This window comes from Cinclus cinclus, chromosome 1, assembly GCF_963662255.1.
Source record: "Cinclus cinclus chromosome 1, bCinCin1.1, whole genome shotgun sequence".
In the NCBI taxonomy this organism is placed as follows: domain Eukaryota; kingdom Metazoa; phylum Chordata; class Aves; order Passeriformes; family Cinclidae; genus Cinclus; species Cinclus cinclus.
The window spans coordinates 103,445,577-103,460,612 of NC_085046.1; the positions used below are offsets into that span (position 1 = coordinate 103,445,577).

Below are 15,036 nucleotides of genomic sequence, written 5' to 3' on the forward strand. Positions count from 1 at the left end.
GGGCTTATTCAAATGCATGTAAAATGCATATATATACATGTATATATATATATATATGAAATATGCCATTATATTATGCCTTTGAATATACAAAAAGTATATATTTGTAAATAAGGGTATTGCTTTGTGAAATAAATCTAACACTCAAATATAACTTTACTGTTTTGATAGCTTTTGAGGGCCAGTCACTGCTATAATTATGCTCTGCTAGATTTAAGCTATGACTCTTTAACATTAATTGAAAAATACTAAACAAAAGACAGGACAAGACTCTGAACAATAATATCTCATTTTAAAACTAGGCTATTGGATGTCAGCAGTGAGGATAACTGCAAGAGAAATGGCATTTTGCTTTTTCTGTTGTGTTCACCTTGTTTATTCTGCATTTGCTCCCAAATTCAAAGTTGTGTTACTGCTCTCCAGTGTTGGATCCCACCAAAGGTATTTAGGGACCCAAATATTCAGCCAGGGTATCTCCTAACTGCCTTGTGGAGTTGAGGGGATGGCTTGAGCCAGCAGGACTGGTCTGTGCTAATGGTAGAAGCAAAGCTTAGGTATCCCTTACCCCAAGTAGACACAAGAACCACAAAATCACCCTGAGAGGGATGGTAACACTTCCCAGGAGAGGTTCTTGCTTGTACTAAGAAATCTGGCTAGGAACTGTAACCTTCTCTTTGTCAGCTATCTCACCAGATAGTCTCTTTCAAGCTGAAAGGTCATGTTTCTGTTGGCCATGTCGATGGATACAGAGAAGTCATCACCACAAGCTTCTCCTGCCTCCCTGAGCTGTGTCTGCTGTGTCTTCCTTCTGCCATAAACCAATCTCCTGATACGTGTGAGGATTCACAGCTGTGGGACCAGCAGCACCACGCTGGGTCCTGCCATTGTAGGGACTGCAACCAGCACACCACAGGCTCCCTTGGCAGCCCCAGTGGTCTGGTCTCTGAAGCAGAGCCTGAGTGCCCAACTTTGACCCCATTCACAGCTATCCCTGTACTGGGCTGGTCCCAGAACTCACCGTGGGGGTCTCTGCACCCCATGAAGCCCAGCATCTTGTGGGATGTCCAGTGCAGCATCGTGCAGGAACAATGAAGTAGTGTCCTTCTGGCAACTGCAAGGGATGCATGTTTCCTGTCCCTTCAAGTAAGCTAAAGCTGGCACACCCTAAGCATACTTTGGAGGGTTTAAACAGTGAAGTGAGTCTGCTCTTATCCCTTTTTCAGTTCTGGAAAGAAGGGGTGCAGCTGTGAGGGATTTAGTGCATGCCCAGCTGGTACTTCAGCCTTGGTGCAGCTGCTTTGATGTCACCAGAGTATAATTCTGCTGAGGAAACTGGTGCGGACCAGCCAATGAACACGAACAGATGGTGAAGCTGCAAAGGCGTGTGGGTGCCCTGAGTTCATGTTTTTCCCTTCCCAGCACTGCTCTTGATGTTTGTATTTTTCAGGTGTGAGGTTGGCACCTCCCACTGGACCCAGTGCAATGAGAATCCCGTGAAGTTTGCTCGTTTTCCTGTCACTGGTCTGATTGAAGGCCGTTCCTATATTTTCCGAGTCCGAGCTGTGAACAAAGCTGGTGTCAGCCTGCCATCCCGGGTGTCAGAGCCTGTGGCTGCTCTGGATCCTGCAGACAGAGCCAGGCTAAGAAGTAAGATGTGGTTTCTACAGCTTGCAAGAGAGGTTTAAGAAGTCACAAGTCATTGGAAAAAAAAATTTAAAAATTATGAGTTCATAAGCTTTCAAAATCCCACTAGAGGGAGCAATGCAAAGCCAAAATATTCTTTGGAGACAGCTTTGCCAAGAAGTGATTTCTGTGCTCTTTGTCTTTGCACTAAGTGCTCTATCTGCTGAAATGGCTTTGGCTGACTACAGTGTTATGCTCCAAACTTGCAGGAAGGGGGTAAAAGGCACAGGAATTGCCTAGAGAGACTTGCTTTTGTTCAGGCAACAAATAGCTGAACAGATCCTGTGAATAGTCTCTCTCTGAGCCACAGACAAGGGTGTCTGACTCTGTGCTCATGTGACAATCCAAGACTTGCAATAACATCAGAACAACACCAGGACAGCCCAACAGATCCCAAGCTCTCTGCTTTAAGGTTAGCATTTTACAAGGGTGTTTTTGTTGTGGCCTCACAATGTCTCAGACATTTTGTTTCCAAACCCACCTCTCTACACATATGGTACAATCATATGCCTAAAATAAACTTCTGCTTCTATTCAAAATCTATTTCTACATGTTTCTGGGGTTTTACAATTTAAAATGGTCCAATGTAAAGGGCTATTGTATTCAAAGCTACAGTGCTCCCATGATCCCAGCTCGTATGAGCTACTGTGTATAGTGCTGCAGCCAGATGATCTAGGTTTCCATTCAAGATAAAACAAAAGGCCAGAGGAAGGAGATTTGGCACTGCCAAGAAACACTGCATGCAGTCAGATGTGTGAAACCCTAAGCCTGGGGAGGAGGCTTAAGAAGAAGGACCCCTTCTTCTTAATGGGCAGCATGGAAGCTGTCATAGGAGGTGAAGTCTTGGTTTGGTCACCTATTCCTGTTATATCTCCTCCTCTTATCCTCATCATCTTTTCTTCCCACATGTTCCCTCTCTTCTTTCCTCTCCAAAATGGGTCAGCCAATGTAAGGTGAGCAATGTGGTGAGAATTTGCACAAATTATCTCTGAAAGTGCACTGACCTGGTTGAAATCTGCATAACTGCAATAGTGTGATAACACATTGGTTGCTCAGAAAGACACCCAAATTTATCAAGTGGACATGCTGAGTCAGGCTGAGCTGTTACTGGCTGTGACTGTGACCCATGATTTAAAAGCTGGTAATGTAAGGGAAAGTGGTTAAAAAGAGACGAGATGCAGCCTTCAGGAATTTGGCTGTTCCTTTAATAAGTGAGCCATTAAACCAAAGGAATAGAGGATGGAAAATAAAGCTGAAACTACTTCTCTGAAAATAATGAGCTGAGTGAACCAAATACCTCTGCTTGTCACCTAGGAGACTTCAGTGACATTTCAGGAAGGAATATATGATTCAGTGGATTAAGTTTTCTAGCTATGTTAAATGCTAAGCTGCTCTCTATATCCAACCTGGGAAGCCTACAACTAGCTTGGGTAACTACCTTGCTACGTGAACAACAGCCATAATGTTAACCAAAAGTGGAGCTCATGGGGATCTTGCAGTTGTTAGTTTTGAACCACGAAAGCATCAGTTTTCTCATTGTTCTCATTGTGCTGTCTCTGACATCTGTTTCAGGTCACCCTTCTGCTCCTTGGACTGGACAGATTATTGTGACTGAGGAAGAACCTGCAGGTAAACAAAGCCCTTTTGCCTACAAATGTCTAATGTGAAGCTGGTTGAGTAATTAGGAAAGCTCTGAGTGAGTTCAGTGGACTTTGGCACACACCCAAAGGTTGTTGTTCTGAGAGTCACTTGACCGTGAATAACTCAACAACTTGGATTTTGAGGTGAAGTTTCATTATTCAGGACCTAATGAAATCTTGCTTAGAATTAAAAGGAGGAAATTTAAGCCAAATATTTAGAAGACTTTTAACTCTACATTTAAGAAAAAAGATTAAGTGATGAGGTATATTGATACTCCTACTTTTTAATTGTGATGCTAATTCTGATACAAAAATGGAAGAATTAGATCCAAGTTCCCTTTCCTATTCTTCCCTGTCTTTCAGAGGGTGTTGTTCCTGGTCCCCCCACAGACCTCCAGGTTATTGAGGCCACCAAGAACTATGTTGTGCTTAGCTGGAAACCTCCTGGACAGCGGGGCCATGAGGGTATCATGTACTTTGTGGAAAAGGTAAAATTGGACAACATCAGAATCATGCTGTGGCAATATTTTATGTTTGTTTAGCCATCCCTTCTCTCTTCTGGACCTGTGGTTAACTTTCATTTCTGTCTGAGACTTGCAAATTAGGGCAAGGATTAGAAGTTCATCAAGATAGCTGTCAAGCTGTAAATTAAGATAAACTAGGAATAAAAGAAAGATGGGAAATAGAAAAGTAGATGAAGAAAGTGTCACACACGGTACTACTTTTCTTGAATTGTGTCATTTACCTACCTGGAGTAGAGAGAACAAAACTCCTTCTATAATGTGAAAGCACAGAGCAAAGTCATATGGTCATATATATATATATATGTATGTATGTATGTATAAAATATATGTTTATTTTGTTTAGATGCATCTTATAATATACATATATATATGATATACATATATGGTATACTATATATGCCATTATATATATATATAATTTGTATAAATGAAGCTTGTCTGGCAGGACAGATTGCTAACATTTTGGATGGAAGCATTTTGCAAGAGTTTCTTGTCATCGGCATTTTTAATTCCAGGTTTATCCTCTACATTAACTTTCCATTTGCTCCACCAATTCAACAAAGATCACAAAATTTATTTTCTGATCTCCTAGAACAGAATCAGTTTTAATTTCAGTGTTCTGCTTTCCTGAGGTGTTTTTGCATGGCTGCTAGCCTAGAAAATTCTTCACACCATCATCCTTTCTACTTGGCTCAGAAACTTTTCTATCAATGTTTTTTCCTATCAGTCTAGAGGTGTCATCAAGGGAGACATAAATATCTTCCCATTATCTCTTTTCTATCCCTCATACAAAATCTGGTCTAAATAAATGAGTTTCACTTAGCAACAACCTTTGAGAGGATGAATATATGAATTTTGAGTTTCCATAAAAGAAAACTTTTTAATAACTGATTGCATGCTAAGTATTCAGCACTAATGTCACATAGTCAGATGAGAATTTGAATCCCTCAGAGACCAGAACCATTACTTGAAATTATACTTAATGTAAATCAAAGCAAAAATTATTCCCTAGTATTAGTGGTATAAGTGATCATGGCATGTAGAATTTCTAGCCACAGAAGTAAAAACAACTCACAACTTAATTGCAAATGTTATGTTTTTTTTCTGGAAAATGAGGGTCAAATCATGATTAAATCTGAAAGTCACCCCAAAAACACTAAGAGTGCCACAAGAGCATCTAGAAGCAAAGTGATAATGTTAGGGTTTTTCTCTTAGCATAATGCTGAATATCTGCAAAACTCATTTTGAAAGAAGTCCAGACTGGCTGCAGTTAACATCACTTCTGTGCAGTGGAGAGAGTTTAGCTCTGGTATAATAAAATCAGCAAATTTTTATGTATGTTTTCTTGACTAAGTGAACATCTGGCAGATTCATAAGCTTTGAAATATGCTCATTCTGTAGAAGGGCCCAAAGAAGGGGCCTCCCTATTCTCCACAGCAGACATAAATTTGCTGGTCCGGGGAGAAAGCCTTGTTGCGTGAGATGCTCAGCAGGTACTTCTGTTCTAAATGTGGTTTCTGGCTTTGACTGCAGTGTGTTGCTGGCACAGAGGACTGGCAAAGGGTGAACACTGAGATCCCTGTGAAGTCCCCTCGCTTTGCAGTTTTTGATTTGTCTGAAGGCAAATCCTACTGCTTCCGAGTTCGCTGCTGCAATTCAGCTGGAATCGGTGAACCCTCAGAAGCAACTGAAGCCACCGTAGTGGATGACAAACTTGGTAAGCATGTGGTCCTCTGTATTAAATTACCTCCATGGTAACTTCTCAGTTTGTGATGAAATTGTTTTGTTTGCAGGTAGGTAGCTGCCCAGAATATAATTCAAGTATGAAAAGTAGTCAGCGACTTATTCCCTTTTGATTAAATAATTTTTGTTTGGGTTGTTCAGCCTTTAATGTAGTCAAATGACAGATGCAAACCAAGGAAATTAAGCTGCAAATAACGATGCCAAGAACTACAAAGACTGCAAATAGCAAAAGAAAATGAAAACTCAAGGAAGTACAAAAATGTTTTGTTTTACTTAGAGTCATTATTGAAAATAAGCCCAGACATAGCAGAATCTAACCTTCAATGTTTGCCAAATTAAACAAAAGTGAAGAATATAATACCTACATGAAAACAGAGACTATTTTCACTGGAAGAGAAGCCAAGATGTTCAATACAGTAAGTCATCAGTAGCTACACCTACATTACCAATTTGTTTCCAAACAGCAATGCAGATTTCAATTCAATTCTCAAATGATCTCTGTTCACTTCCTATTGACATCTCAGAGCATTTGGATGTGCATGAAATAAATTTTTTAAGAAGAGTAAAGCGTTTCTTCTTTAAAAACACAGTACTCAACAAGAGCCTTGGTTTGTGTCTTATCCTGTGGGCTGCACAAGATCTTCAGTGTGCACCTAGCATATTTTCTCTTTTAGAAACCTCCAAATCACATCTCTGGTGCAGATATTCACCACGAAGGGATAAACTAAACATGATTTTAAGGCAATACACTGAATCCTAGGTAATACTGAAGTGAAGAACCTCACCACCAAAGGCTTGAGCCTACTGATCCTGTCTTGTCCTGACAGATTATTTAATTTAAATCAGAGTAGTTTTTTGAAGGTTAAATGTGCACTAGTCATGCTAGTATAATCACTAATAGAATTTCATGCTTATTTTATTTGTTTTAACTGGCAGGTCACTAATTTATTACTGCTTCTCCCCTATAGATATTCCCAAAGCTCCTGGCCGTATCATGCCAACTAGGAATACAGATACTTCAGTTGTTGTTACGTGGACAGAGCCCCCAGATGCCAAGGAGCTGGTTGGGTACTACATTGAGTCAAGTGTGGAAGGTTCTGGTCGTTGGGAACCATGCAACAACAATCCAGTGAAAGGCACAAGGTAATTAATTTTAAACCATGGCATTTATGGTCACCAGTGTCTGATATACTGCATAAATGTGCTTTCCAGCCAGTAGTAGTAGTAGTAGAGCTAATCTCTCTGTGGTAGCCAGCAGTCAGGAATCCCTCTTGCACGTGAAGCTCATAAGAATTTGTAAAAACATATTTAAAACTGGGAGTTTTGTCCAAAGAGAAATTATCAATGATCAATTATATGTTAGAAACAATTAGTCAAAGTGGAAGAAACAGGAACATTGCTAATGAAGAAAAGAGAAGCAGCTTGCTACTTCTAGCTATTGTACAGCTTATCAGTTTGATGAAAAACAGGACATTGAGGGATGACTGATGTTACAGATGTGGAAAACTAAACTGCATAATGTTTGGAAACAAAGTGTTTTGTTTTGGAAGACTGCTCTAAACATTTCTGGACTGTGTATCTGGGCTGTCAGGAGGACATCTGGACTACATCCCACTAAAATATTACTTTCTGACTGCTCTTTCACTTGTAATCATCAAAAAATTAATGAACACTCTTAAATACTGGGTACAAACCCACATTCCTTACCAATATGAAGTTTGGTCTCCAGTCAGAAAAAAATAATCAAGATTTAAAACTTCCTGAGATAAATCAGATTTGGTTTCGTTTGAGTAAGTATGTAATCTTGAGAGTCTGAATGAGTAAGTGCAGAGCTTTTTCCTCAAGTGGACAGAAGTAGTCCTTGCTTGTTATGACTGATTCTGCTTATTTGTACTTGCTACCTGTGACAACCCTTATTACAGTAAGTTAGGCTCTGCTAAATACTTTTTGACCAGCTTTGCTGTTTAGAAGGGCATTGTAAATTCTTAGTATAGCAGAAGTACCTAAAACCTCACTTGGTTGAACACAGACACAACAATTTCTTTTATCTATTCTCTAGTCCATTTACATTGCATTTATATTTATTTATGCCATTATTACATCCTTTTGTATTGATTTCTATTAGTTATATTGTAGGTATAACAAAAGTGTGTGAAGTCTCATGTTCTCTGCTTGTTTTAAAATATGAAATATGACCTTTAATCACCATAGAAATCAAAATATAGTTCTGAGTTACTATATATAGTGATACAAGTACACTGCATAGGTTTCTTTCCCTGCTTTTTTAGTCAGTGTGATATAATGTGTGATGCACTCAGGCACAGGCTGTCTGTTAATTCTTGGTTTTTCTGGTTGAGTCAATCTTAAAGCATTAGCTGTAGTTCATAGTTTGCCTTACGCAATATATTTTGGTCTTTTGAAATTCTGCATACATCCTGGTGAAAGCAAAAGACTTGGAAAAGTCTGGTAGAATGTGTAGGAAGAATTCTGCTTTGAAAATTTTGATTCAGGTTTTTTTTTCCTTACTCCAAAATAAAACTTTGATTTTGTTTTACACGTTGTAGTTGCTTCATATGCCATTACATGACATCAGCATAGGTAGTGGGATTATTACTGTGCTATGAAGTAGAACAAAATCAGAGTAACATGGAATAAAATACACTTAAAATACCTATTGAAAAATAAGTAGGGTTTTAAACAAAAAATTAAATTTCCATACCAAAATCTATTCCTAAAGAAATGATTACTGTCTTTGGAAATTTTGTTTTCAGGGGGATGTCAGAAAGAGTTAAGAGGGGTTTTCCTTATGTGCCAATTAGATTATCAAGTAAACATCTTCAAATAAAAGAACTTGTCTAACTTGGATTATTGTCATGTATTGAAGTAAGAAAGTGAAGTACAAAAATTATTTAGCTCCTGTACAATACCCTGTAATTTTTCTGAATGTGCAGGTTTTCATTTATGATTGGAAGGGATTTATGGGAACCTGTGTTACATGTGTCTTTTACTTGTGTCATGAAAATATCCCACAGGAAGCAAATATAGACCTTACCCGTGCAGATTTTCACGTTTTTCCATTAGGAAGTATGGATTTTATATACTGGCAGAAGTAAGGTAGACCCTGTGGTAACACAGAAACTTGTGTAGTCTCAAGAAGGAAGGAGTGTTGAAATAGTGTGTCTTAAAAGACATGAGTTTAGACATTGTTGTGTGAATGAGGTGCCCACATTCTGCATCCTCTGACCTTCATGAGTGACTGGGCTCATGGTTTGTCCTTGGTTTTTAGAAACCAGAATAAATATCATGGAGGAAATGCTTTCTTCTCCCCCTTAAAACTTATCTTTACTTCATAATACTTTCTAAGTGTTCCTTGATTGGTTTGTTTTAGGTTCATTTGCCATGGGCTCAGCAATGGTGAGAAGTACATTTTCAGAGTCAGAGCTGTTAATGCAGCAGGACTCAGTGAATTTTCACAGGAATCAGAGCCTATAGAGGTGAAAGCAGCCATTGGTAAGCTCTTTTTCCATTGCCCCTTTCAATGGTAATTAATTAAGTAAATATGTTCTCAGCAATTATTAGTAATTAATTAAGTGCTTTGTTTCACAATGTTGTCCACAAATAATAATTTATCCATAGATTCTATACTCTCACAGGCATAGTTTCACATTCACTGAATTCACACTCACTGTAGACTGTTCACCTTCGCCATCCAGTATTCTTCAGGTGTTTCTTGTGAACCACTGTATGAGAGCACTGCCAAGTTCACTTAAGAGGTATCCTGGAAAATGGGGATGTCAATCTGATTCTGTAATCTGGTTTATCACCTCTAATGCACACCATCCTATGTACAGTCAGTTCCTAAGGAATTTGTTTCCATGACTAAAGCTAAGAGTGCCGTGTGTTGTCTGTAAACCTTCTATAACCCTGTGTGTTCTCCCTTTGCTGATGGATTGTTTCTGTTTGCCACTGCCTGAACTAATCCATAAAGATTAATGAGATCACTGGACTAGAATAAATTGTATATCTGCAAACACCCTCATTCTCATTTGTATTGAAGCTGCATACCTCTCAACCTTAGAGCAGAGACATGTAGCCCAGAGCAATTTTGTAAGATCATCTTAACAGGATCAGAGATGTGACCTGAAAGATCTAATAGTAAAATAATTGTAGAAAAATAAGAATACTATTAACTTCACATCTTTTTTTCTCCTCTGAATACTAGACATTATTTTTAAAAAAACTTTATTTGTGAGCAGGCGGAGAGGTATTCAATGCATTTCAAATTTTCTTGAATTCAAGCTTAACATTTTGTGCATAAACACAGTGACTTGCCATACTCTGGCTGTATTGTTCACTGCATGCATTTCTTAACTCTGTTGCTTAAATGAAGAAAAAAAATGTGTTCTAAATCCAAATATCTTTGCTGTTTTCTGGCAATTATAGGGGGAGGATTGCTTCATGGTGTGTGTCCTGAACTGAGTGGTAAAGCTGCTGGACTAACAGACCACACTACCAGCTGGGAAGGCATGCATGAGGCCTCCCAGCCTATCTTTGACACTGATGCTTTGCTAAAATGCAATGCTAAATTTACTAGAGAGACACTGCCCAGTAGCTGTGGCAAACTGGGGAGTACAGGAGACGGTAACACGAGAGAAATGGTTAAGGACAGTGTCACATCTGCACCACAAAAAGTTGCTGCTAAGCAGGCAAGTAAGTCTCGACCCAAGGATCTTTTGACAGTGGAAAAAGTTACAAAGAATAAAGATACAGGTGAGAATTAATGAAATAAATAGATTTTGCTGCTTTGGTAGGTCCACTTCAGACTGCTGTAACTTCTGTTCAGCTGTGCCACAAGTGGACGTGCTTTACAATCTTCTATCAAACCCATTAATTATGTGCTCAACTCTCCATTAAGATCATTGTGCATGTAATGGTATTGGAGATCACTTACAAACTTAGTGGTTAATGAAAGTGAAACATATTAGTAATTTAATGGCTTGTTTGACTGCATATTAATGTATCCAAGGTGATATATAATTTCTAAATCACTTCAGTCACTTGTTAGGAATCTGGTTACCTAGTTCTCTGGGTTATATATATGTGGGAAGGAAACTAAATCTGATCATGATGGTAAGCATGAAAATCTGTTAGGAAATATGAAGATCCTTTGTGGATTTTAGCCTAAGCTACATCTTATCTGCTGACACACTGTGCTAATGAATGTTGTTCTATCTCTGACTAGTAGTGATGCATAAGGAGGAAAACCTATCAACTTATAGGCAAATGTACAAAATCATGTTTTAAATTTTAGTGCCTAAACACCCATTTTGCCCAAGATACATGGGGCTTGAATTTCATTTAAGTCCTGGTACCTGGCCAGAGAGCTATACTCCTCCCTAGGCCTCTGAAGTGAGACACAAAATGTTGAGCAGGAAACAAATTAGGAGCACCTGGGCCCAGCTGACACCAATATAAAACATTACACACAAAAGGAAATATATATAATGTGGGATTTCCATCAGGGGCACAAGTAAGGCTTTTCACTGGTATGTTATCTATTGGATGTAGGCAAGCATTTTCCTACTAGATACAGAAGAAATATATGAATGTGGGTTGGGATAAAAGGAAAGATTTCTGTATTATTAAAAAAAAATCTAAGAAGGAGGATTATGCCACATATATTTTAATGTAAGTTCCAGTAACAGACATGTTTCATTTCTGGTCATACTGCAGTGTCTATGATCACTCTGCCTTCCATTAAGGTAAGTTCACAGGATGGGTGCAATGATAAAATTTACACAATTTATAAATTTAAAAAAAAAAAAGAAACAGATAAAGGCAATTCTTGGGAGGAAAGAATGTGAGGCTATTTAATTTAAAAAGAAAGGAAATGACAATGAATATTGTATTGCAAAAAGAGATTTGCTTTCTGCAAAAGAATACAAATCATTGCATCTCCAATTTTTTTTTACTTTCCATGCAATGTTAGTTTTAGTTCCTCATTTTTCACAGAGTAAAGTGAATCCTGATCACTTGCATCAGAGCTGCAATTGCAACACATTTTTTTGCTATGTATCAGCCTGCTTTTCAAAAACAGGGGATCCTGAAAACTAATTCCTATGTACTTTGGACTTTGCATTTGGTTTGCAGAAGCTTTTATATCCTGCATTTCTTATTCCAGTTCCAGAAACTTCACTTGAATACATAAATATTGTCCTAACTAGGAAGCACAGGGTAGGAGCCACCTGAATACGGTAAGTGAAAGCAAGCCTGAAATATTGCCTCCTGTTTACATGTTATTCACATTGAAACAGCTGCTCCATCTCCACCTTACGACATCGTGGTACTCGAGAGTGTTCGTGACTCGATGGTGCTGGGATGGAAGCAACCTGAAGCCATTGGTGGAACTGAAATTACTGGCTACTATGTGAACTATAGGGAAGTGGTTGATGGAGTTCCTGGGAAATGGAAGGAGGCCAACATTAAGGCTGTGACTGAGAGGGCATACAGGGTAAGAGGTTAACTCCAGTTATTGCTGGGGGAGCAGGCAGTATTTTCAAGCCAAATCTCAAAGATGGGTTGGGATGAATTATGATTCAGTGTAGAGGTAACTGTACAGAGGGTTTTAATTCCATGATGGTAAATTTATTTGGCTCTATTAAACTTCTCTGCAAAATGTTTGTATGCTCATTTTTTAGTCTGTTGCAAACTATCATTTGTAAATTCATTGACACAGTCTGATATTTTGTAAGTTAGGCCCTCACAATAAATGGAATTCCTACTGGCTTGGTGGATATATCCCTGTGCTTGCTGGTGCTGAAACTGGCTCTGTGATAGCTGCTTTTTGTGATCAGTTCTTGACCCAATTTAGAGACAGTGCTAGCTACAACCTCGTTGAGCTGCTTTAGAAATTAAAAGCAATGCCAGGACTGAGTTTCACCCCATTGTGAGGACAACTCTTGCCTTAAGTGAACTTGCTCTGTACCACGAGACAGGCTAAGATGATTGTTGAACAATCCCATTTCCTCCCTGGCTACCAAAGTGTCTATCAATAGGAAAAAGGGGTTGCAATCTGAGCGTGCTAAGATCACTCATGTGTGCTCCATCACTGATCAGAAGAAAAGCCAAAATAATTATCATGTTAAGATGTCAATAATGCTTCTGTCTTTAGGCACGCTTAAAAGTATGCTCACGTTTTCAACAATTGTCATTGTGACTTTCTTCTGAAGTCCTAATGCAAAGTTAATAGGTACCATCTTATTAATCCTGCAGATCCAAAACCTGAAAGAAAACATGGTGTACCAGTTCCAGGTGGCTGCTGCTAACCTGGCAGGGGTTGGAGCACCCTCCAAACCCAGCAAGCCCTTCAAATGTGAAGAGTGGACCATTGCTGTGCCTGGTAGGATCCTGAGTGGGACACAGCCCAGGGATGCTCTGGGAGTGATTACCTAATGCAGGCATTTTGCAGGGGAGTCATCAGGACACTGAAGTTAATGGCCAGGCCTGAATCATCAGCACTTTGATTTAGCACCACTACAATGATGCCTTACATAATCCCTATTTAACTGTAACATTTTACAAGCAGCTTGTTTAGTTTGCTTTATCTTTCCTTCTTTGTTTCTCTACTGTGTCTGGCACTTTGCTTTCTAGTTTAAGTGCTAGATATAAACACCTGTCTGAGGTACAAGGCAGAGAAGAATGGGGTCTTGTGTCCCTTATCTAAATCTATCTATCACTACAAGGTCAGATCCTTGACCTTTTATTGAAATGAAAGAAAACAACCTCCAGTGACTTCAGTGGACTTTAGACCAGTCCTTGAAGCAGAACATTAGCTTAATAATTAACTTATTTCCCCGAATTTGGGGATTATTTTTCCATTTTGTAAGCTCATGAATATTTGCTCAGGATACCAATCTCATCCAATTAGATTGTGTTTTGGGTTAGTCTTTTTAATTGGCATTTGCATGGGGTTGTATTCACACTGAGTCCAGGTATGATACAGAGGAGCTAAATGTTATATAAATTCTGTGTACAGTTCTGGGTTCTGTCTGGTTTTGGTTCTGGAGTCTTATGCATTGGTTCCTTTGGGATTTATTCTGACACCACAACCCAAACTTTTACATTTCAGGGCCACCCCATGACGTCAAATGCACAGAAGTTAGGAAGGAGTCTCTGGTGTTACTGTGGAAAGAACCAGTTTATTGTGGTCGTAGTCCCATAGTTGGTTATTACGTTGATATGAAAGAAACTGAAGCAAAGGAGGAACACTGGAGAAGTGTCAATGAGAAGCCCCTTCAAAAGAAATTCTTGAAGGTAAATAGCTGAAGATTCAAATACTGGCATAGCAGCATAACCTTGGGGAAGTCAGACTTTGATAGCATCATCCTGTGCTGATCATGGCTCCACTCAAAGGAATATTCAGTAGGCCATATGATACATAATTTTGTGGAATGGCTTCTAAATAAGTGATCAGCAGTATCGCAGTTCTAGAGATAAGTCTGAAGTAGGTTGGCTGTTTTCATGCTTTTCAGAATATTTGAAAGACAACTGCTATTAAGGTGTGATCTTTTCATATATGCTTTAAAAGAGTATCCCCAGGTGATATAATGTCAGTATAATTCCTCAAGTCACTGCAATTAAATCTGTACTATTAATTTCCCCCTTGTTTCTAAATAGGTGTGGCTGGTGCTTATTACCCTGATAATTTAATTTTTTCAAGCCAGCATTTTTCTGCAGTAAAAGACTATGATGCTTCAGAGGTCAATGTACATGGGTTAAAAACATCCTGTTCCAAAACCAGTGCTCCTTTTGCTAAGAAATCAATGACAGTAATGATGCTGCCTGAACATTAACTATGCACATGAGGAAGGAGCAAGTCACACAGGTCATGTTGTGTCACTCTGGAGATGAATAAGAAAAAAAAAAAAAAGAAAACTGGAAAAGAAACAAAGCAAGAAAGGAAATAGAACTGTCAAATACCTAGACTGATCTTAATAAGTGTGAAATTAAAATCAGTGTTTTGCAACACACCACTACATATATATATATACACACACCTATATATATATATATATATATATATATTTGGTTCCTCCAGATTGGTGGCCTGACACAAGGTGTGAGCTACGTGTTTCGTGTGCGGGCAACAAACCAGGCTGGCGTTGGGAAACCATCAGATGTCACAGATGCTGTGATAGCTGAAACAAGACCAGGTTTGTTAGAAAGATTTCCTCTTTGACATCGTTTTTACACAGGTTCCTGTTTGTGCAATGTGTTTACCTGCAGGCTACATGCCAAGAATCTGATACTTCTCAAGTCAAGCTTTTTTATGGAGCAAGATATGAGTTGAGGGCCATATCTTGATTTCATTGTCTGGTATATTTTAAGGTCTGAACTGATTTTCTTATCGTAACTACAGGTTCAGGGATATAAAGAAACCATAAAAT

At 38.8% G+C, this 15,036-nt stretch overlaps 1 protein-coding gene across 1 annotated transcript in view; it reads left to right on the forward strand.

The window, feature by feature from the left end:
- The window catches only part of MYOM1 (myomesin 1), a 69,106-nt gene that overhangs the window by 25,909 nt on the left and 28,161 nt on the right, over window positions 1–15,036 (forward strand). The window contains exons 11-21 of the mRNA XM_062501082.1: window positions 1,448–1,647; window positions 3,256–3,312; window positions 3,687–3,811; window positions 5,381–5,564; window positions 6,559–6,733; window positions 8,979–9,100; window positions 10,034–10,360; window positions 11,905–12,101; window positions 12,863–12,989; window positions 13,719–13,903; window positions 14,688–14,802. Coding sequence (XP_062357066.1) covers window positions 1,448–1,647; window positions 3,256–3,312; window positions 3,687–3,811; window positions 5,381–5,564; window positions 6,559–6,733; window positions 8,979–9,100; window positions 10,034–10,360; window positions 11,905–12,101; window positions 12,863–12,989; window positions 13,719–13,903; window positions 14,688–14,802 — 1,814 coding nt within the window. The remainder of the gene's footprint in view (window positions 1–1,447; window positions 1,648–3,255; window positions 3,313–3,686; window positions 3,812–5,380; window positions 5,565–6,558; window positions 6,734–8,978; window positions 9,101–10,033; window positions 10,361–11,904; window positions 12,102–12,862; window positions 12,990–13,718; window positions 13,904–14,687; window positions 14,803–15,036) is intronic.